The sequence below is a fragment of the Pelodiscus sinensis genome, chromosome 22, assembly GCF_049634645.1.
Source record: "Pelodiscus sinensis isolate JC-2024 chromosome 22, ASM4963464v1, whole genome shotgun sequence".
NCBI lineage: Eukaryota > Metazoa > Chordata > Testudines > Trionychidae > Pelodiscus > Pelodiscus sinensis.
In genome coordinates this window covers 2,902,657-2,925,325 of record NC_134732.1, presented here as the reverse complement: position 1 = coordinate 2,925,325, position 22,669 = coordinate 2,902,657, and the positions used below count along the sequence as shown (strand labels likewise).

Genomic DNA, 22,669 nt, shown 5'->3' with positions numbered 1-22,669 from the left:
GCTCTAAAACACCTAGCAACCAACTATGCTTCGTCGAGTATCTCTTTTTGTTTTCTTTAATAAAATCACCTTTTTTAGACAGTGATTTGACTCTTGTGACCTGGAAGGTAATAGGAAGTTAGTATATGCATGCCTAAGACTGAGAGCTCAGCTATCAGAAATTGCAGTTTTCTCTTTTTATTCAAGCTCTCTTATGTTTAGAAGAGCTTGGGGTACCCCTCGGGAAGAGGTTCCCAGTGCTTCTTCCGGGGTTCAAGAAGAAAGGGTTTTTTTCACTTGGTGGTGGCAGCCAGGGAATCTGTGATCTTGAGGAGCTTTTAAGCAGAAGTTTATAGAGGCAAAGTGTTTTAAGGTGTCTTGCGGACCCTGCCTTCTGCTCTTGGAGTGCCGGAGTGGGGAACAGCCTTGACGGGGACAGCAAATTAGGCATGTGAATGCTTCCTGGGCAGGGAAAGTATTAGGAGTCAGGGAAGTGGAGATGTTAGAGCAAGAGTGGTGTGGGGTGAAGGGAAGAGGGGATTGTGAGGATGAGTGACTGGGGAGGGGAGAACAACTGGAGTTGAGTTGAGTAAGGCCTAGCACCACCCAACTCTTCCTGTGCACCCCAACATCCTGTGCTCCTCACACCTGCATTCTGCTGCTCCTCCAAACCGCACTGCACCCCAGATCCACACTCCAACACACCCACCACCCAGTTAGCAGACAATGGCCAGCACTAGCGGTGTGATGGATAGGAGGAATGCTGGCCAGCACTCCTAAACTGTAAGAGCTAGGACCACCAAATTTGGTATGCAGCTTCCTTGGGTTGTTCCTGGAAACTGGGAAGTGCCTGGAATGGGACTATTTCCCATAACATGGAAAGGGAGGGGGGAAGAATGTGAAAGGGAGGGGCAGAGAGGGGAAGGATGCGATACTGAGAATGGCCACTGGGGGCAGTTGCAGCACCAAGAGAGTGACCAGCAGGGCTGGGACTCTGCCATGTTCCCGGACAGCACACCGGTAAGGAACCCTCCCTACCCCAAACCTGGAGCCTACCTGCCCTCCCGCCCCACTGGGGAGAGCCTGCAAGCCATGGGGGGTGGGAAAAAGCTGCTGGAGGAAGAAGCAGCCCCCAGAGCCTGGCCCTTCCCTAGACTGTCTGCCATCCAGGAGGCATTGGGATGGGAAACTACTGGGGGGAAGCCCCCAGAACCTGGCCTCCCACTGGACAGCCTGCAAGCAACGGGGAGGGAAGCAGGATGGGCACTACAGGAGAGGGCATATATATATTTTTCATTTATTCAAAAACATCCTTCAGTTACAGACCCGAGCAATGCCAGGTACATCTACTAGCTTTATAATATTTGTATCCAGTCTTTTGTCCATGCAATAAGAAGAAATCCAGTCTTTAGGATCTCAACAAATGTTTAGCATTGTGGTATTCTTTGGAAATAGGGTTCCATGGGCCAGTGCAGGAAAATCTATTAATTCAGATACTTTATTCATACTAATACTAACTATTAACATGGGAATGAAATACCCTCTGTTTACAGCAGGTAAGTATGTAGATAGCTAAAGCTGTACATTTTAAATGGGAAAAATGTTATATTTTTGTTAAACAAAATAGAACATGGCCTAAAGAGAATCTTCCAAAAATTAATACAGCAACAATCAACCAAACACTGCTATAGAGGGAGGCAGGGTTTTACAGTACATAGCTGGGCAGAAAATTTCCAACTCGCGTTAGCTTTATTGCATGAAGACCCAATCCATACACTGTTAAGACAGTGAGGCTACGTCTAGACTGGCATGATTTTCCGCAAATGCATTTAACGGAAAAGTTTTCCGTTAAAAACATTTGTGGAAAAGAGCGTCTAGATTGGCACGGACGCTTTTCCGCAAAAGCACTTTTTGCAGAAAAGCGTCCGTGCCAATCTAGACGCGCTTTTCCGCAAAAAAGCCCCGATCGCCATTTTCGTGATCGGGGCTTTTTTGCGCAAAACAAATCTGAGCTGTCTACACTGGAACTGTGGGGTGGTTACCCACAATGCATCGCTATAAGAGTCGACCCAACATGATTATATCTTTGGACTAGAAAGCAGGGAAGAGCTGCAGGTTGAGAGGTATGGGAGGGGGTGAGGGCTCTAGGCTGGGAATACTGGCTCAGGGTGAGGACTAGGAATGAGGCCTTCTGGGTGTGGGGAAGAGCTCTGGTCTGGGGCAGGATGTGGAGGGACGAGGGCTGTGGGATGGTGCTGGGACTGGGGGCTCTGGGTTTGGGAGGGCTCAAGGCTGGGGCCAGGAACTGGAATGCAGGCTTACGGCTAGTGGCTCCTGGACAGCTGTGCAGCAGGGATGCTGAGGCAGACTTCCTGCCTCTCCTAGAACCACAGCAGGTCCGGCTCCTAGGTAGAGGCATACAAACGGCTCTGCATGGCTCCCGTCTGAAGACAGCACCTTCCCCCCCACTCCAATCTTGGAGAAGGGGTCAGTGTGCCCCATTCTCCCCACCCCATTTAGGAGCCAGACCTGCTGCTAGCCCCTTTTTGGGACACAGCACAGTCGGCAGTGCCAGGACAGGCAGGAAGCCTGCTTTAGCACGCCCGCTGGTCACCTTACAGCAAAGTGCCTGACATTGTTACCTAGGGCTGTTGACAAATGCTGGTCTAGTCTACACTAGAGGCCTGGCTACACTGGTATAACTACCTTGCTCAAGGGTGTGAAAACCACACTCCCAAGGAACATAGATCTGTAGAAGGTCAGTGTTGGAAGAGACCTCAGGAGGCCATCTGGTCAAACCCCTGCCCAAAGCAGGACCGACCCCAACTAAATCATTCCAGCCAGGGCTATGTCAAGCCAGCACTTAAAAACCTCCAGGGATGGAGATGCCCCCCGCCTCCCGGTGACCCATCCCAGTGCTTCACCCCCCTCCTAGTGAAATAGTTTTTCCTAACATCAAGCCTAGACCTCCCCCACTGCAACTTGATGCCATTGCTCCTTGTTCTGCCACCACTGAGAACAGCCTCTCTCCATCCTCTCTGGAACTCCCCTTCACCAAGTCAAATTCCCCCTCATTCTTCTCTTCTGTAGACTAAATAAGTCCAGTTCCGACAGCCTCTCCTCATGAGTCATGTGCTCCAGCCCCATCATTTTTGTTGCCCTCTGCTGGACTCTCCAGTTTGTCCTCATCCTTTTAGGGTGGGGTGGGGGGTCGGGGACAAAACTGGGTGCAATACTTCCGATGTGGGCTCATCAGTAATAGTTATACTGACTTTCAATCCTGGGTGTCGATAGCTATTTGGGTGGGACAGTTTCTCTCCCCGATATAGCTACCCCCCTCTCACGGAGGTGGAATAACTGGGAGAGAGCCCTCTCTCGGTGTATTGGCTTAGAACGGCTTCCTTAAGCGCTGCAGTGGGGCACAGGTGCTGCTGTGCCTATGCCACGTTTAAAGGGTAGACGTGCCCTGGTTGCAAAGAACGGCCGTTTTGCCTTGCCTGCTCCAACTGAGTTTTGCAGAGGAGCTGGCACTGAACTTCATCTTGCAGCCAGGGAACCTGCTGGGCTGGTGGCCTGTAAGCAAGTCACCAGCATTAGTTTACTGGTTAGTTGGCAAATCAATAATATTTCCCATATTGCCTGGGGGTTTTGGGGTAGATGGCGAGAAAATGAGAAGTTTGGCTTTAAGCTGCTACTTTCCAAAATCTGTACTGCTGAAACTCATGGCAGGGGGGAGGGGGAGCTGTAGGATTCACCGGTCACCTCAGGTGTGCCAGGCTCAAAGAGAAGTGATGTGCTACCCATACTCTTCCTCAAAGGCTCTCCCATGGGAAGTTCCACAGGACAGAAGAGAAGGGCCCAGGGCTTGCCAGACGCCACACAGAAACTTCTTGGGGGCGGTGGAACTCTGCTCCCGGAAGACAGTAGAAATAGTTGCTCAAACTGACTTTTTAAACGCTCTGCCTGTCAGAGGTCTCACACCACAGGTAGTTTTAGGGGAGGGGGTGGGGCGGTGATTATGAAGCGAGCTCCTCAATTGTTTCCATGACAGGTAGCACTCCCAGGTCCTGCCAAGGTAGGCCCCTGCCCCTGAGAGGTGAACAAACCACCTTAGGCGGGGCAGGGGTGTGAACACCAGCTTCCCTTGTGGGGCCTGAAGGTGGGAGAGGGCTGTGGGGGCCAGGGAAGCGCAGAGCCCTGAGAGGACCCTTCTGTGGGGACTCGCCCCCATTTCTGGCCTGCGGGTGGGGCGAGGAGCGGCCCGTCCGCCCCTGGGCCCCGTTTCTTGGGGCACATGCCCGTGGCAGGGCCCCTCTCCACCAGGCTTGGCGATGGAGGGCACCCGCCACCCTGCTTCTGGAAACTTGCTGCTGTGGGGGGCTTGATGAAAAAGTAGAACCCCGCTGGTTCTTTATGCAGGTGGGTCCCTGGAGCGCAGCATCCCCCCATGCACCCTGCTGGGGAGCGCTCGCCGGGCCGGGGCCCCCTGCCGCGGGGTGCTGCCCAGGCGGGGGACTCCAGCCCCTCGCCCCGTGGGAGCGGCGCTGCCGGGGGCCGCAGCCCGGGTCCTGCCGCGCCGCGCCCGGCCAGACTCAGCCCCCTGCTCCCGCCGCCGCCGCCCGCTCTCGACGCGCTGAGGCTGGAGCTGATGGCGGCAGCGCGGGCTCCGCACCGGGACGCGCCCTGCCCGCCGCAGCGCCCCCGCTGACGGCCCGCGCCCCCGCGGGGGAACCGGGCTGCGGCCGCCCACCCGCGCCGCGGGCAGCGCCCCCGCTCGCGTCCCCGCCGGGCGGAAAGGCGGCGGCGGCAGCGCGCAGCGGATCGCAGGCCCGGCAGCCGCGGGCCCCCCGCCGCCCCCATGAGCCAGCCGGACGCCAGCGCCCCGGAGCCGCCGGGCGAGCAGGTGAGGACGCGCCGCGGGGCAGCCCCCGGGGAGGCGGCGCGCGGGGCGCCCGGCCCGGCCCGGCTGCGGGAACAAAGCGGCGCCGAGCAGCCATGTCAGCTCGGACAGCCCGGGCCGCCCCCCGCCGGGCGCCCCGCACCCCGGGGCCGCCGCGCGCCGCCGCCCCCCGGCCGCCCGCGCCCCCGGCCCCCCGCTTTTCGGGCCCTTGCTCTTTCTCAACACACACACAAAAAAAATTTTTTCTAATTTTTTTTTTCCCCTCCAAACGGTCGGGTTTTTATTTTTTTCCATTAAAACGGCGCCACCTAGAGGAGACTATTTCGTAAATAAAAAAAAAAAAAGAAATTAAAATTGAAAAAAGAGGAAATATTTGCTATTTCTTATTTCTTTTTGGGGGAAAAAAGTTTGGATCGCGAGGGTTTGCGGGGGGGAAGGCAAGGCAGGAAGGGGGATTCTGTGCTCAGAGCAGCTAGTTGGGAGAGCTAGGTTCGTGGGAACAAATTTGGTGTTTTTGGAAGCCAAGCCCTGTTAATATGTAAATGAAAATTAAGCTGGAATTTGGACGAATTCAGTTTTTTTCTCCTGTTTTGGAAGAAAATGGGGTTGGAAAACAGCGACTGCTTCAGAAGGGATCTGATTTGAGTTTTAGGCAAGCCCATGGAAATGAACTGCAATAAAATGTTACTTTGGGGAAAGTAGGAGAATTGCTGTTTATGAAGCAATTATGAATTGTGCTTCATTGTAATTTTTCAACTTGCCAGCGTAGGGTGGCAGGGCAGATTTTGGTATTTTGTAATATTTAAAGTTAGTTCTCTTAAATAATGAAGAAATAAAGAAAAATACAGAATTTTTTTTTCTGTGGACACACCCAAAAAAAATTTTTTTGGTGATTTTTGGATTTCATGCAAAACTGCTTTTAAACAATAAGATCCTATACACAGAGCAGAAAAACAGTAGGGAAAGCAAAATTAAGAGTAGAATGCCAGTTTGGGTTTTGAATTTCTGATTTTTTTTGTCTTGATTGTTTGTCCTGGGATAATTGAAACATAATTTCCAGTAATTTAATTTCCTACTTCTTCTTTTCTAAAGAGAAAAATTTCCATAGTAGGCTTTTTGCACATACCCTGAAACTATTCCAGATACTGTGAATCATACAAATATAGTATTACATGGATTGATTTTAAAATCTGCTTTGATCATACAAAATGTGCATAATTAACAATATCATGAACAAAATTAACTGCAGATTTGAATATTTTAATTTTTATGAAAAATCAAGTAGCTGGAAAGGGCGCTGCCATGATATTTTCCATAATTTTAAAAATCCTTGTCACCTCTCACTCTTTTATAACCTTTCTGGAGTTTGAAATTGAAACCTTTCCATAATTAATGTTTCTCTTACTTTTTTGCACACATTTTGTTATTAGGCTGCCTGCAAGTAGTGGGGCTACGCAAAGTGGGTTGTTATTGTAGGGTTGCCCTTGAATACTGGGTTTTTGGTATTGATCTTTCTAAAATAAATAACAAAGGAGCACTGAAGGTTTCATTGTTTCAATAAAAGCACATATAAACGATATACGTGGCCTTTGCACACAAAAGAGAGTGTGGAAGATTAGGTCAACATTTGAGTCTTACCAACCTTGACACAGCCTCCTCTCTAAAATGGGGACAAAATAGCAAGATGGCTGGCTCCAGAGCTGCAGCATTTAATTTGAAAAGAACATTTTTGAATTTGAAACACAAGTTCCTGCAACTCCTGCGCTTCCTTGCTCCAGTAACTGAAATTTAGCCTCCTTCTTTTTAATTAAATTTCAGTCTGGAATGAATTTTTCTGAAATGAATTTTTCAAATCTGAATTTAACCCCCCTGAAAAGTGTTTGATGTTTGGATTGTTTCACTGTAACTTGATATTCGCTTGAAATTCAAGTCTGGACTTCCTGATAAATGCAGGGAGAAGGATCTATTTTTCACTCTGTTCTCATTTAGTCATTTCGTGTGTTGGGTTGTGCAGGGATGGAAAGACTTGCAAAGCAGGAAAAGTGTTGGGTGGAGGACAAAATGTTCAGAAATGCAACTTTATTTTTTTCATTTTGCATTGATCTCCAGAAAAAAGACCCACCCTCTTCCTGAATTTTTTTTTCAGCAAGTATAGAACAACCTCCCGTAGTCATTAGCAAATAGTGGCACAAACATACTGGAGTATCACGTGTGTAGAAATTGTACACAGTGCATTAAATTGGATTAAACAATCCTTGTCAATATTTTGTTCTTGGTTTCATTCAAAAGCCTTAAAGGTGGTGACTTTTCCAAATTCATGTCCTGCATTCATTCTTTTAATTGAACTGCACACTAGAACTTCAGATTAGTCTAAGAATATACCAAATTAAAACCATTTGGCTGTAATATTTTTGAAGATTAATTAATGTCATGCCCCCCCCCCCCCCCCCCCCCCACTGGAGAACTTTTGACGCGTCTCTTCTTTCCTCCCTGCTCTGCCTATTCCCACATCCTCCCCCTAAAATCTTGGGAGAAGCACTGATAATTGGTGTATTCAGGGCCCAGGGATATAATAAATTGATGGCTTTATTATTGTGATTATAAATAGTGGAATATATTAAGTTACGGTACATAAGAGGTTCTGTTGCATTGTTTCACATTTATTTCTTGGAAGTTTATAATCTAAAATATAAAATTTGAAATTTCAAGGGGCTGTTTATATCTCTACATGTACTAAACTGCTAATGCAAATAAGTGACTTTCCTTATTATAAATAAATATATAGTTTAAAATATCTGTAGCCCATGTCCTCTGCAGAGACTGCAGATGCAATAGCATTAGATTGCAACTTGTGGGGATGTTGTAGGTGTGTGTACTGCAACCTTTACATCCTTTAACTGTGTGCATATCGGTTTCCTTTAAACAATGGCTTCCATTATATCTTTTACTGGTGGTGAAAGCTATAGTTTAGGTTACAATAGAATTCTCCACCCTAACCTTTTTTTCCACAACGCTCTTGCATTCTGGAGAAAGCCTTCTTGGTTGAAATTTTTTGTCTTAGACCCATTTCAAAGGGAACTTGTTTTGGGGAAAATTGAGCAAAAATTGTTTGCCTAATTTTGAGTTATTTGATGGTAGAAAAGAAATTGCTGCAAATAGATTTTAAGACTGAATTTTTGTAGCATAAATTATAGAAAGACAGAACTTTGGAAATGGGAATTTTCCAGGAACCTGGTCCTCAGTGAGGTCACAAACATAAGTAAATAAAATACTAGCATGTTCAATGATACATAGTGTTAGCACAAGCACAATGTGACATTTGATTGTTACATTATTTCCAAAATTATTACATTGTTTAAATACATAATTTCCTAATATATTTCGTTATGTAGGTATAATTACACTGCTGGATGATGTGTAATTAAATTTTTGATTATGCAAGTGTTAGAGAAGTCAATAGAAACTAATATTTTAAAAAGATTTTCCTTTAAAAAAAATGTAATGTAAGATTTTATATTCTTTAGGGTACAGTCTTTGGACCTAGCTCTTGAAGCCCTCGCATGTAGAATTTGTGTATATAGAGGGTCTGTAGGATTGGGCCTTTCAATCCTCAAATGTTGCTACCTGCCAAAGGAGGGGTTACTCTGTACTGCCGTCATTACGTTCAGATCCTCTTGGATTCAACTGGAGGGGGTTGCAAAGGCCCCAGTCCTGCGGATAATTTATGCACGTGTTTAACTTTTAACATGCTAATATGACTATTGGGTTCAGTCAGGCGACTCAGATTCGTAGATTCTGCCTCCCGAGAGGACCATTGTGATGAGCTAGTCTGACCTCTTGTATATTTCAGACCACAGATTTTCCCCCAAATAATTCCTAGAGCAGATCTTTTTTCGAAAAACACTGACTCCCGCTATAAAAATTGTCAGTGGTGGAAACTCCACCATTCGCGACAGTAGGTTGTTAAAAGGATGAATGATTATTTTCAGTCTAAATTTGTCTAGATGCCACTTCCAGCCACTAAATTGAGTAGCCTCTTCCGGATTGAGGAGCCTGTTACTAAATATTTATTCCCCGTGTAGGTACTTCTAGGCAGTAGTCAAGTCACGCCTTAGCCTGGTTGGTGTTAAGCTAACTAGCTTGTGTTCTTTGGGCTTATTATGGTAAGGCCTGTTTTTGATATTCTCCGAGTCCTTTGCTGTTGATCAGTATCCTTTTTAAATGGTGAATGCTATAACTGGACGCAGCAGTCCAGCCTGGTGGCACCAGGATGCATTAGTCCTTGTGGCCACAGTGCTGCACAGGGAGCTCATGTTCAGTAGGTTATTGACTCCCTTCTATCCCTTAGCCCCTCCAAACCCCAAACCAAAACATTCCACTCACAAAAATCTTGTACACACTCATTGCTTCCCAGGTAGAGTTTCCTATCCTGCCAGTCTGGCCTACATACTTGGTTCCTAGAAGTACACAACTGCATTTAAAAGTCTCAGAGGGGTAGCCATGTTAGTCTGTAACTAAAAAAAAATTAATGAATGGGCTTGTAGCACCTTAGTCTCGGAGGTGCTACGTCTACATTTAGCCATATTGGAATACATGGTGCTTGCTTATCTAGGTCTCTCTGGGTCAGTGATCTCTCCTCGGTGTTATTTTACCACTCCCTCACGTTTTGTGTCACTTGCAAACTTTGTCAGTGTTGAGTTTGTTTTCTTCCAGGTTGTTGATTAATAACGCATAATAGCGTAGGGCCCAGAACCAATCCCTATGGCAATCCGGATACACATCCGTTTGATTACGGTTACTTGTTTATAATGATAGCCTGATTATAATCCAGTTAATGTGTTCCGTGTCAATTTTATATCTTTCTAGTTTTTAATCAACCTGTCATGTGGTACTAATTCAAAAGCCTTAAAAAAGCCTAAGAGTATTACATCAACACAGTTACCTTTATCAACCAAACTTGTAAGACTCAGAAAAAATTTGTTAGATTGACTGGAGCTATTTTCAATACACTTATGTTGATTGTTATTAATTATATTACTCTCTGTTAATTCTTTATTAATCAAGTCCCGTATCAGCTACTCCATTATCTTGCCTGGGATTGATGTCAGACTGACAGGCCTAGAGCTACCTACGTCATGTTGCTCATCCTTAAATATTTGCAGAACATTCGCTGTCTTCCATTCTTTTGGGCCTTCCTCAGAGTGCAAAGGCTTGTTGAAAATTAACATTAATGGTTAAGCGAGCACCTCCTCCAGGTCTTTTAAAACTCTTCGGTGCAAGTTATCCAGACCTGCCGATGTAAAAAACTCTCGCTTTAATAGCTGCCGTTTAACATCCTCCAGAGATGAAAGTAGAATAGAAAATGTGGTTTCATATGATATGTCCACATAATTTGTTTTTTTGCCCCAGTTACAGAACATAAATAATTGTCTGTATTATTATGGATAAATCTTACTTCAGTCTAGTTATGGCCAACATCATTCTTGTTCCTGATATGCTTTAAAAAGTCTGTTGTTTTGCTAGCCACATGCTATATTTCTGCTTATGTCCCTTTGCTTTTCTTATCAGTTTTCCACAGTTCTTGGTTTGTGGTATGTATTCATTACTGTTCATGTGCCCTTCCTTCCATTAGTTATTTTATAGGTGCCTTACTTGCCAAATAACACTGACTTTTTTAACCAATACAGCCTTCTTTCTTGACTGTGGGACTCTGGCTTTTCAGGCATCTAATAAAGTGTTCTTAAATAATTCCCAATTATCATGCATATTTTTCTAATTACATTCTTCTGGGCTGGTTTGATATGTAATTATTTCCAGGTATGTGACTGCTAGATTGTACTGAGAGAGATCTCTAGCTCCGTGGTTTGGTGTCAAGCTAGGAGGATGTATCTACTGGAATACTGCAAGGGTCAGTCCTGGATTGGGTACTATTCAATATTTTTAGTAATGCTTGGATAATGGAGTGGAGAGAATGCTTATAAAGCTGGTGGATGACACCAAACTTGGTAGCAAGCACTTTGGAGGACAGGCTTAGACTTCAAAACAACATTGACAAATTGGAGAATTGGACTGAGATCTGCAAGATGGAATTCAGTTAAAACACTTGCAAAATTCGGCATTTAAGAGAGAAAAAATAAAGGCCCAAATGCAAATTGGGGGATAGCTGGGTAGGCAGAATCCGGAGGAGAGCAAGAAAATGGTAAAAGGTTTAGCAAACCTCCCTGACTGATGAGGAGAAATTAAAAAACAAACCAGGCATGTTTAGTCTTGAGAGAAGACCAAGACTAAACATAAATATTTGATAAATCTTCAAATATTTTAAGGGCTGTTATAAAGAAGACCAATGAGTGGTCCTGTGGCACCTTAGAGGCTAACAAAAATATATAGTATCAAGAGCTTTTGTGGGTAAAACCCACTTCATCAGATGATCTAGAGTGGAAATAACAGAAACCAAGATATTTACAATAGAAAAACAAGTACCTGTCTGTTGTAGGACTGGTGCTAACGATGCTAATTAGGCTGGAAGTGTCCCATTCTTAGCTTTTGATGTAAAAATATGTGATTGTTCTCCAGCCATTGAAAGAAGCAGTGTGTTTAATCTGCAACAAGGGAGATTTTGGTTAACTACTAGGAAAAATGTTTTGAATGATTAAAGGTCTAGAGAACATAACCTATGAAGGAAGGCTGAAAGAATGTGGCTTGTTTAGTTTGGAAAAGAGAAGATTGAGAGGGAACATGATAGCGGTTTTCAGGTATCTAAAAGGGTGTCACAAGGGGGAGGGAGAAAACTTGTTCTTCCTGGTCTACGAAGATGGAACAAGAAGCAACGGGCTTAAACTGCAGCAAGGGAGGTTTAGGTTGGACATTAGGAAAACGTTCCTACCTGTCAGGGGGGTTAAACACTGGAATAAATTGCCTAGGGAGGTTGTGGAATCCCCATCTGTGGAGATATTGAAGAGTAGGTTAGATAAATGTCTATCAGGGATGGTCTAGACAGTATTTGGTCCTGCCATGAGGGCAGGGGACTGGACTCGATGACCTCTCGAGGTCCCTTCCAGTCCTAGTTTTCTATGATGATAAGGACAGCTGAGTGCTAGTCTAGGGTTCCAAAGAAAGGCGTGGAATCCCTGTTACCAGAAGTCTTTAGAAACAGAACAACAAATACCTGTTGGTGTGGTTGAAGTTTATTTGGGACCTGCTACCTGCACAGTTAAGGAGGTTTGGGTTGTTTTTTCTCATGCAGAGACATTCTGGTTAGAAGGAGGTACATTTCCTGAAATTCTGAGAAATTGAAACAAATCTTAATGTTACAATAATTTTAAAATTTTGCCTTACTCTCTATGTCCATAGTGAATTGCTTCACTCGTACTGCATTTCTGGGAAGAAGTTTCTGATTTTTAGTATCTTTTTTTTCTGTGTGGCTTAATTGCTTATGATCTGCTTCCTTTTTTGTTTTAGTTTTGTTTCTTGAATATTTCTTCTTTTGTACTACGTGATGCCAGTTTAGCGGTTAACTAGTAAAGAAAGTACATCTGTATGTGTTGACTAGGTACAAACAATCATGGATTTGTTGGGTGTCGGGTAGAAATGAATGAGGCTGTTTATCATGAACAGTATGTGAGTGATAACCCTTTTGGAATAAGCTATCCTTGTTCATTCTATTGATTGGGAAACTGACTTGGAGTATTTTGCTCCCTGCCCCTTTAGCCCATCAGATGGGAATTGGGTTTTTCAGCAATAACACAAGTAGACAAAGACAACATAAGCAACCAGTTTGCATGAGTTGCATGGGAAAGGTTTTGATTCTGTATCCTGTTTAGCAAAGGCAAGTGACTTTTCTTTTTAGTCAAGACAATGATAAGAGCAAGAGTGGAGTAAAGCAGGAAGGGAGACAAAAAGGATTTAAGATTTTATGTTCAGATAATGGAGTTGTGAAACGCCAATGGAAACAATAGAGAAACTGTGGGATAAAATAAGGCCAATATCAGTCATGACTATTGGACTTGATGGGGCACGTCTGTGGGTGGCTCGTTTTGTTCAAGAACTGAGCATTGAGGACAGAAGCTGCTTTTCTAGAAGGGGAAAGAGGGGGAGACCATCCTTCACCCAGTCTGTTATCTAAGGAAGGCAGGAGTGAGCCTGTATTATTTTTGCATTTGGGTGAGTCAGATGAGATCCTGTCTTCTCTGGGCACATGGAAGGTCTGTAATGGCCTTCTGGCATCTTTGACTGACAAATTCATAAAGGTGCTCTTGAGGGAGGATGAAGGGAGGACAACCAATGAGTGCCTTTTACAAGGGTTGGTGGAGAAAAGGGACAATTTCTAAAGTGGGATTGGTAGTGAGGGCTCTGGGCATGTTCTGTGTAGACCCATTGAATACAATGGTAAGTGATGGAGCTGAGAACAAAGCCTTCTCGGATGATCCCATTTCTTTTGTTATTGTATACGGAGCTGGTAGGTGGACTGCAATTAAGTATGTAACTAATTAGTCTGGAGCGGGATTAGAGGTCTTGGGTCTTTATGCACAGGAATTGTGTTTCTGGAATCTGAATTGAGTATATTACGTGCAGATACCATAATGATGGGTCTGTACATTCCTGTAATATAAATCATAATAAAATTTTTGCATTCTAAATATGTATATACTGTGTCTAGATGCACATAGAATCACCATGGTAGGCTTATGATTGACCAAGCAAGTTATTTGGTTTTTAATTAATTTGCTGTCTCTTCAAGACTTCCAAAGTTAATGTAAAAAAGTCTCAGAGAGGTCGTCGTGTTAGTCTGTAACTTTAAAAACAACAAATAGTTCTGTAGTACCTTACAAAATAAAAAAAACATTGCACACAAAACCTTGTGACACTAAACCCACTTCATCAGAAGATGAGCAAAAATGTTAATGTTAATTACAAAAAGTTAATGTAAGATGTGTGGGGGAAAAAGAAGGTTAGGAAGAAAAAGATATCTCCTTCCAATCCATGCACAGTTGAGGAGTATATGGAAAGCACTTGTTAATTGAATGACAGGGAAGTGTACAGTGGGCCAAATTAAGAGGGGAAGTATAAAGATCAGGAAAGTTAATTGGACTTCACACGTAAGGTGTGAATTTTCAACCCTCTGTGGATGCTCTTATGCTGGAATAAAGCTGCTTTATTTCAAATAATTCTAATCCAATTTGGAAGTGGATTACGCTAATTCAAAATAAGGGATTCTTATTCTGGAATAAGAGCTTCTATAGAGGGAGTTAATCAGAAATGACTCCCTGTTTAGACAAGCCCTAAATTAGAACCTGATTTACCCTCGGAAGTCCCTTCATTGTGTCTCTCCTCTGTGTGTAAGGCCTTGCCCAAACAAATTGTGCGCAGCAAGAGGCGTGTGCTGTGCCCTAAGGCCGGGTCTATACTAGATCCGGCAGCTTAAAGTTTGCAACATGCGTAGATGGAGTCGGCTTAACCTAAGCGGAGCTGTGGCGGTGTTTGCACAGCAGGAGGCTGGCGGGAGCACACGCTCCCATCGGCTTTCCATATTCCTCACAAAACGAGGAGTACCAGATGCTGACGGGCTATCCTCAGTGTTTGATGTACGGGTCTATGTTAGAGGTGCTAAATTGAACGCTGGAAGATCAACTTCCCGAGGGTCGATTTTCTCGCTAGTATAGACGTGCTCAAACTGTCCACAAGGACCCTGCTCTCAAGCACTAAGGACCGAGTCCCTGGGTATGTGTGAACCTGCATTGGGTGAAAGCGCCCTGGGGAACTTTTAGTGCAGAATCGCAAGGTCTACGCTGTCGGTATTTGACGCACCAGAGTGCTGTAACTTTACACCTCTACTCGCTGTGCACCCACTGTTCATCTAGAAAACCCCTAGAGGATGTTGATTTAGACTTTATTTTCAATGTCTGTTTGATGACAAATGGATCACTCAGTGATTCCCTGTTGTGTTCGCTCCCTCTGAAGCACCTGGCATTGGCCACTGTTGGGAGACAGGACACCGGGTTAGATGGACCATTGGTCTCTGTCCCAGTATAATTGCTGTCACGTTCTTATCCTGGAACAAAAGTTTGGGGGAAATCCAGATTAACCATAACAAACTTGAGTTAATTGGCTGTCAATTAATTACTCTACTGTAGACAAACCATTACACATTGGTGAAGTTGATAAAAGTTGTCTCAGGCCAGTTCTACACTAGAAACCTGCCTGCTATGGCAAAAAGAATTTTTTTTTCCTCTCTCAGAATGTTTGTCTCAGCAAAGGCTCTTTAAGGTTAGATTAAGCCTTAGTTACTTGAAGTGTTATAATTTACTTTACTGCACATTTTTATATCACTTCAGAATTTGGCCCAGAGTAAGTGAAAATAAAAGTTACAGCTGAGCCAGAAAAATGACTGGGTATTTTAAATAGCCTTACACCAGGTTTACAAGGGATAGAGGAAAATAAAACTGTGAATCAGAGATGGAAGCTATTGAATCTGCAGAAAACAAGGTTGTACGTTTTCAGGGTAGCATAGCAGAGAGTCCGGATTGCCTGTGAGCTGGCCCTGTTAGCCCGTCATTGCTGCTGCCCAGAGATCCTGCATACTCACTGGGAGGAGGGGATTCATTATCTCTCCCAGAAACAAACTATGGTGGGAGAGATAGGAGAACAAGTTTGAACTGACCAGTCCGGCCTTAGGAGTCCTAGAAGCAAGATGGGAAGAAGGTTTAGGATGAACTTTAATCTGTTACTACAAATTTCTTTGTTAAAAAGTGTAATCGTGTGTGATTTACGTAATGTGTGGACTGTCTCTCAGAGCCGGTTATAATAGGCACCTGCTCTCATTTTGTGATGATAAAGCACACAATGGGTGTTTTTACACTTTCCCAATGAGTGTACCATTAGTTTGCAAGATCTAACAGGTTCAATTTTTTAATGATTTTAATAATTGTAATTCTCTGTTCCTCACACTCCCCTTGCAAAAACTGCGGTTGTCTTGTATTTCAATAATCAGTTACAAAAGATTTATGTCCCAGGAAATGTTTTCAACTTTCACATGATTTCTGTAGGTCGCCACATTCACAGCCAAAGAAATTGTGTTCCTAAGGTCAAAATATAGCCAAAGAATGTTGTTACAGCCTCAAAATCAATTCATGGATGGTATGAATGTAATAATACAATTTTTGTACTACTACAGGTAGATTCCCAGAAAGATTTCTGTAACACCATCTCTCAGTCTATGGGAACATGTTTAGTGGAAATAAATAATGTTGTCTTTCATAAAAGTTTGGGGAAAAATACAAGAAAAAATAAGGCTCTAATCCTATAAACACTTCTTACATTTTTTTGAAATAAAAATTTAATGTGATTCCCTTTAATAATATCCTGCTATTAAGTGATTTTTTTTGGTGGGGGGCAGGACAATATATTTACCAAAGATGTATATATTGGTCATTTTATGACTTTTGATTACTGCTAGTATTTTGTACGTAACAGTTATGTTGGTTTGCATGAGGTTTGTGGATCTTTCATTTTTCAAGTATCAGAGGGGGAGCCGTGTTAGTCTGAATCTGCAAAAGCCGCGAGGAGTCCTGTGGCACCTTATAGACTAACCGAAGTGTTGGAGCATAAGCTTTCGTGGGCAAAGACCCACTTCGTCAGATGCATGACTAACACTTCGGTTAGTCTATAAGGTGACACAGGACTCCTTGCGGCTTTTTCATGTTACAGAAAAGTGTGGCCTCCCCATTCCAGCTTAAACAATAAAATATTTGTAATTCATTATGTAACATTCATATTGTGTAATGTGCAGTTTTCCTGACTATAGCCATCAGATCTATGTCCACATTCAACAATTTAACCTAATTAAATATATATGTGGAACTTTATGAATTTCAGCTACTAGCATAAAAAATGTGATTGCCATCCATGAAATCAGGAAGGAATGTTTCGTTTGTACCTGATTTTCCTTTTAGATATCCTTTTGTCTGTAGTGCTTGAAATAATTTATTGTTTTCCTTGGACATTCACTTAGGTCCCAAAAACTATGCAAATGCTTATCTTCACATGTGAGTAGCTCCATTTGAAGTCAGTGGAATTGTTCAGTAGACATACATTGAAGCATGTATCTGCTTCTTTGCAGGAATGGTTTCTTAGATGAAGACAGCATTAATTTGAGTATAATATAATTTTAGAATTGTAATGCCAGGAAAATGTTTATTTTCTCCAATTAAAAATAATGATTTTTTCTGTATATTGACTGACTGTCAAGTCTTAAGCTACAGTTCTTTTCAAGACACACACATTTTCAATTTTATAACATATTGCAAAAGATGCATTGGTATTTTTAAAAAGGATACTAGTAAACAAGGATAATAATAAAGAAAAAATGTAGGAAAACTCTATTGTTAGATGCTTTCAGTGTTAAGTGTTCTTTCTTTCAGGTTAATACATTTTACTTTCTGTTCTGCTAAAGTTTTCTGACCAATTCTAATGACTGACCACATTATGATTGTTTCTTTATAATATGAGCAATCATTTAGTATGCTTTGCTTGTAAGAAGTTGAATCCATTTTATTTACATAATACTAAATGTTTATCTTTCAAGAAGACCAACTAATGTACCAAATATAATGAAAGGCACTTGTTCTCAGCAATCCCAACAGAGTAAAACAAATATCCAGTTACTAGAGCAAGCCATTTTAGAGAGATCATGAACCAAAATAGCAATAGATTTTTTTTGTAAAAAAAAAAAAAAAAAAAAAAACCCTAACTGCAGCCAAATTGTTAGGAAACCAAAACTTTTATATTCTTTGTCTGATTTTGACCAAGCTTTCTGGAATAAGGAGATTGTAGAATGAGGTGTGAATTACAAGATTTTAGGAAGTCTGTCCATGTGTTGAGAAGTGAGGAGGATGAAAAGTGGTTTTACAGTGGAAAGGTAGCTTCTACCCCCTTAGCCGTGAAGCAACCTCTGCCATTGCATAATAAATAAAAAGCCATTGAAATTGCTGTATAAAGCCGGTGAAGTATTACATCATGTAACTGTTTTCTACCTTCTAGGCATTGGCGTTAATTTATCCTTCATTGACTTTTCCTCACAAACTTGCATCACGTTATCATTTCCTGCCTTCCATTCCAGTGCCTTCCATTAACTCTGTTCCAGGTTTTATCACTCATGGGCTTTAATACTGGAAGGAACCGTCGTGATCAGCTAGTCTGATCTGCAGAGAGATGGTCCTAGAACCGCATCCATTCACTCCAGTAATGGGCCCATAACTTTTGGCTGAGTTACTGAAGTCCTCACATTTTGATGTGAAAGACTTCAAGTTCATAGAATCCTAGAACTTGAAGGGACCTAGAGAGGTCATCAAGTCAAGTCCCCTGCCCTCACGGCAGGACCAAGTACCAGAGACCATCCCTGATAGATGTCTGTCCAGCCTGCTCTTAAATATCTCCAACAATGGAGACTCCACAACCTCCCTAGGCAATTTATTCCAGTGTTTAATCATCCTGACAGGAAGGAGTTTTTCCTAATGGCCACCGTAAACCTCCCTTGCTTCAATTTCAGCCCATTGCTTCTTGTCCTATCCTCAGAGGCCACGGAGAACAATTTTTCTCCCTCCTCCTTGTGCCACCTGTTTAGATACCTGAAAACGGCTATCATGTCCCCTCTGTCTTCTCCTTTCCAAACTAAACAAGTCCAATCCTTTCAATCTTCCTTCACAGGTCGTGTTCTCTATACCTTTTATCATTCTTGTTGCTCTTTTCTGGACCCTCTCCAATTTCTCCACATCTTTCTTGAAATGTGGTGCCCAGAACTGGACACAATACTCCAACTGAGGCCTAATCAGCGCAGAGTAGAGAGGAAGAATGACTTCTCGTGTCTTGCTCACAACACTCCTGTTAATGCATCCCAGAATCATGTTTGCTTTTTCTGCGAGAGAGACCTGTTGAAAACAAAGAACACTAATGAAGGAAGAAGCTATTATACCCAGGCTAGAGAAGAGATCAGCTCTAACTTGAAGGATTTTAGGTGAAATAAGAAATATGGAGGAGTTTTGTTTTGTAACAACTTCTCTTAGTGCATTAGGCTTATCTGGCATGTTTTGTTTTATTTTTGCTTTGTAGCTTACTTTGTTCTGTATGTTTTCACTTGGTCACGTACTTTTTATACTTAATAAAAGCACTTTTGTTTATTATCAATCCTCATGTAAATAATTGTCAAGTGGGAAGGGTCAACAGCTGGATGTATCTGTCTCTCATTCATAAAGGGAGCGAACTCTGAGCTTTGTGTGTGTGAAACTTTTATACAGAGTAAGACAGATTTATTGGGGTGTTGGTCTGTGCTCCTGGGTGCTATCAGGTCTGTGTAGCTGAGCCCCCCTAGAGCTGTTATCAGCATCTCTTTCTCTTCTGGGGGGCTGTTACCTCAACTCTGTGCCTTTGTTATGGGAGACCAGAGCATCTTGCCCAGCAGGGCAGGCAGGGCCGTCCTTAGGATTTATGGTGCCCTACGCGAGATTATTAAACTGGTGCCCCGGTGCCTGACTTGCTCTTCCATCCCTACTCCCTCCCCTTCCCAGAGACCCCGGCAGCCAATCCCCTCCCTCAGACTGTGCTGCAGGCAGTGCATTCGGCTCTCTCTAGGACCCAGCCCTGCTGTTACATGCTCCACTGCTTCCTGTCATAGGCGTGCACAGCACATTTCATGAGGGTGTGCACCTAAAGAATTTTTTTTAAATGTACTTTGACCCCCATTAGCCACACCCCCTGACCTCCATTAGCCATGTCTCTGGAGGCAACACTCTCGGGGCAAGATGGACACATGACCAAAAGTAAAAGGTCATGTGACCCACCCCGCTCCCGAAGGACTTTTCCCACCATCCTCCTACCAATCGGGATTCGATTGGCCCCCACCAAACCTCCCTCATGCAACTATCCTGCAATTGCATTAACCCAATGTGTGTGACATTAACTCAGGGGCGGAGAGGCTGGGAGAAGTGTTCCCTCCAAGAGTTTCCTCTCATGAGCAGAATGGATTTTGTGTTGTGCACCAGTACTGAGTTCATGTGGCTTGTTTGGATGCGCCACTGTGGCACCCAAGTTATTAATAAATATCTTATAAACCTCGACCTTTTCCCTCTGCTGCCCTGTCTCCTCCCCTTGCTCCATCAGCTCCCCTGGTGCCTGCTGCCCCCAACCCCTCACCCTCCTCTGCTGTCCTGATTCCTGCCCTTCTCACTGCCCTCAGCCCTCCTGCGACCTGCCCCCTCCACCAGCCCTTCTCTGCCCCCTGTGCCCACTCCTTCAATAGCCCCACTCTGATCATGTGAGCTACCCCTCCTCATCCCCTCTCTTAACACGTCCCTCTATACACCTGCACTGCCTCTCTCCTCTGGTGCTGGTCCCTGCCCTTCTGCTTCACCCCCAGAATCCCCTGGCACCTGCACCTTCCCTTACTCCTGCACCCTCCTGGTGCCTCCCCCTTCCCTTACTGCCCCTGCCCCGCCCCCTTTTTCCCTGATGCCCACCCCCTCACCAGTCTCTGCCCCCGTTCCCCTCTCACGCCCCTGTGCCCTCATACATGACTTGCTCAATCCTCACCCCTTCTTTGAAGCCTTCTCCCAGCACTCCCCCTCCAGCCCCCAATGCCCTTCCCCTCTCCTCTTCTTTCCCAGCATCACCCTGTCTCCCCTCCCACTGACACCTCCCCTCCTTCCCTTTTCCTCATTGTCTGCACTTGCCCCCCTCGGCATTAGTCTCTCCTCCACCCCTCCCTTGGTGCCTTCCCCTTTCTTCTCCTCCTGACCTGCCCCCTCCCATCAGCACGAACACCTTCCTCTCTCACCCCTTCCCCCTGTTTTCCTCCTCGCCCTCGCCTACCTTCTGCCTGCCTGTTTGCAGGGCTGGAGTCTGCTGCGATCGGGCCCCAGAAGTCCCTGCAGCCCAGGCTCCAGACCACATGCCGGAGCCGGAGCTGGGCCACTCGACTCTCGCAGCCCCGGCCCATCACAACAGGGCCGGTCCCGCCTCTAGCGAGGCTCCGCTCCGAGGCGTGGCTTGGCCATTTTTAATAATGGCGCTGCAGTGCCAAGCGGCGCGTGACCCCGCCCCTTCAGGCTCGCTGTGCGTGACCCCGCCCCCGGCGCAGCCCCGCCTCCTCCCGATGCTGCTGCCCAGGCTGACAGCTTCCGTTCTCCAGCCGGGGTCAGCTTGCCAGCCTCCTCGCCGTAGTCCCTCAGCCTGGTGGGGTCTTCTGGCGGGGCCGTAAGTGTTGGCAGCGCCCCTACTGGCTCCGGTGCAGAGCGCACACGGATGCTTCCCCTCCGTCCCGGGCTGGCAGAGTGGTGCCCCAGAAAGTGTGGTGCCCTACGCGACTGCGTACTTCACGTATGCCTAAGGACGGCCCTGAGGACAGGGTGGGGTGGCGTTCCAGAGGGTAGGCAGGCAGAGCGGTGTGATCAGCCGTCTCATGGTGATCCCTCTGATCCAGCCCATCGCAGCAGACATGAGGTGGGTTTGTGCAGTTGGCGTGGGCTTAGGGACAGATATTTTTCACCATTATGTGTTGTTGCGTTATTGTTAACTGAGAACCACAGGATCTTGAATGTATGTGGATGGGAGAGGGAAGGAGTATTGATGGGGGGAATGGTCTGTTACAGACCACAGAATCAAACTAGAGAACAGGATGAGTTTCTTACAAAACAACCATCAAATGTGTAAGGGGGAAAATTGTGTTTAATTTGGGTTACATGCCTGCTGTCTCATACACCCAGCAGTGAAACATCATTTGAGTTTTAAAAATGCTAGATGATGGTTTTCTAACACAATCGGTATAGCAGCCAACATGGAAGTAACTGTATTTTGGACCTCGTTAGGAGAGATTAATGTTAAGTAAACACTGGATTGGAAATTGGTGGTTGCTTAGGGACCACTGATCATGGCCTGATTACATTCCATACAGGCAAACAGAGGACAGTCCCAACCGGTAATGTATATTCTTGCTGCTTCCAAAAGGCTAATTTCCTAAATTGAGAAAAATGATGAGCGAAATTGAGTGGGAGGGAAAATGTGGGCAGAAAAAAGTGAATGAAAATTGCGAGTTCCTTAAAAAGAGTTGATTAGGAGTCCAAAGAGTCACAATGCCACAATCAGGAAAGAAGAAAACTTTGCTTACACTGGTTCAGTGGCACAGTGTAGGCAGAATAGAAATAAAAAAACAAACAACACCCGGTGTGAAGGAAAGGGTGACGGGTTGAACCACAAAAGTCTCCTTAGGATTGCCCTCTGGTGTGCCCATCTGGCCATGGATGCCTACCTTCCTGCTCTCTGAGGCTCCCCACCACCCTGTCTCCCCCAGACAAGGCCCAGAGTTGGGGTTACCACCCCCCTGCAGAACAACACAGACACTGAACCAGCCCAGTTCTGGGAGAATTCAGTTCTAAAGGCTCAGAATCCAGGAAACCAACCCACAAATGGCACTAAAAGGCCAATTAAATCTGTCTTTGTGTAAAAGTTTTGCATAGAGAAAGTTTATAAGGTCCGCCCACTTTATTAATGAAAGAGACCTATGCACATTGGTTGCTCTTCTCCCAGGCAACAGTTATTTACACTGGGCTCGATAATGAACAAAAGTGCTTTTTTAAGTATAAAAAGTAAGATCAAATTAAGTTATTAAATTAAAATGAACAAAAAAAATGCTTAGCTAGTTGAAGAAACTTGTTACATGTAAATTCGTACCCTAAACAGCTGTTCTTATCACAAATAAAAGCTTCAGGTCAGACTTGATCTTTACTCTCACTTGGGTCTACAGCT

General features: G+C 44.5%; 1 protein-coding gene across 30 annotated transcripts in view; it reads left to right on the top strand.

Moving 5' to 3' along the window:
• The first annotated feature begins 4,266 nt into the window (after positions 1-4,266).
• Positions 4,267-22,669, top strand: part of ZNF618 (zinc finger protein 618) — a 215,298-nt gene continuing 196,895 nt past the window's right edge. For 4 of the 30 annotated variants that reach the window (XM_075905318.1, XM_075905308.1, XM_075905306.1 and 1 more), the window contains exon 1: positions 4,392-4,882. In XM_075905318.1, the coding sequence (XP_075761433.1) occupies positions 4,838-4,882 (45 nt within the window). In that variant the 5' untranslated portion in view covers positions 4,392-4,837. Of the gene's footprint in view, positions 4,883-22,669 lie in introns of all 30 variants that reach the window. The other 26 variants (XM_075905309.1, XM_075905298.1, XM_075905294.1 and 23 more) reach the window with 15 other exon arrangements.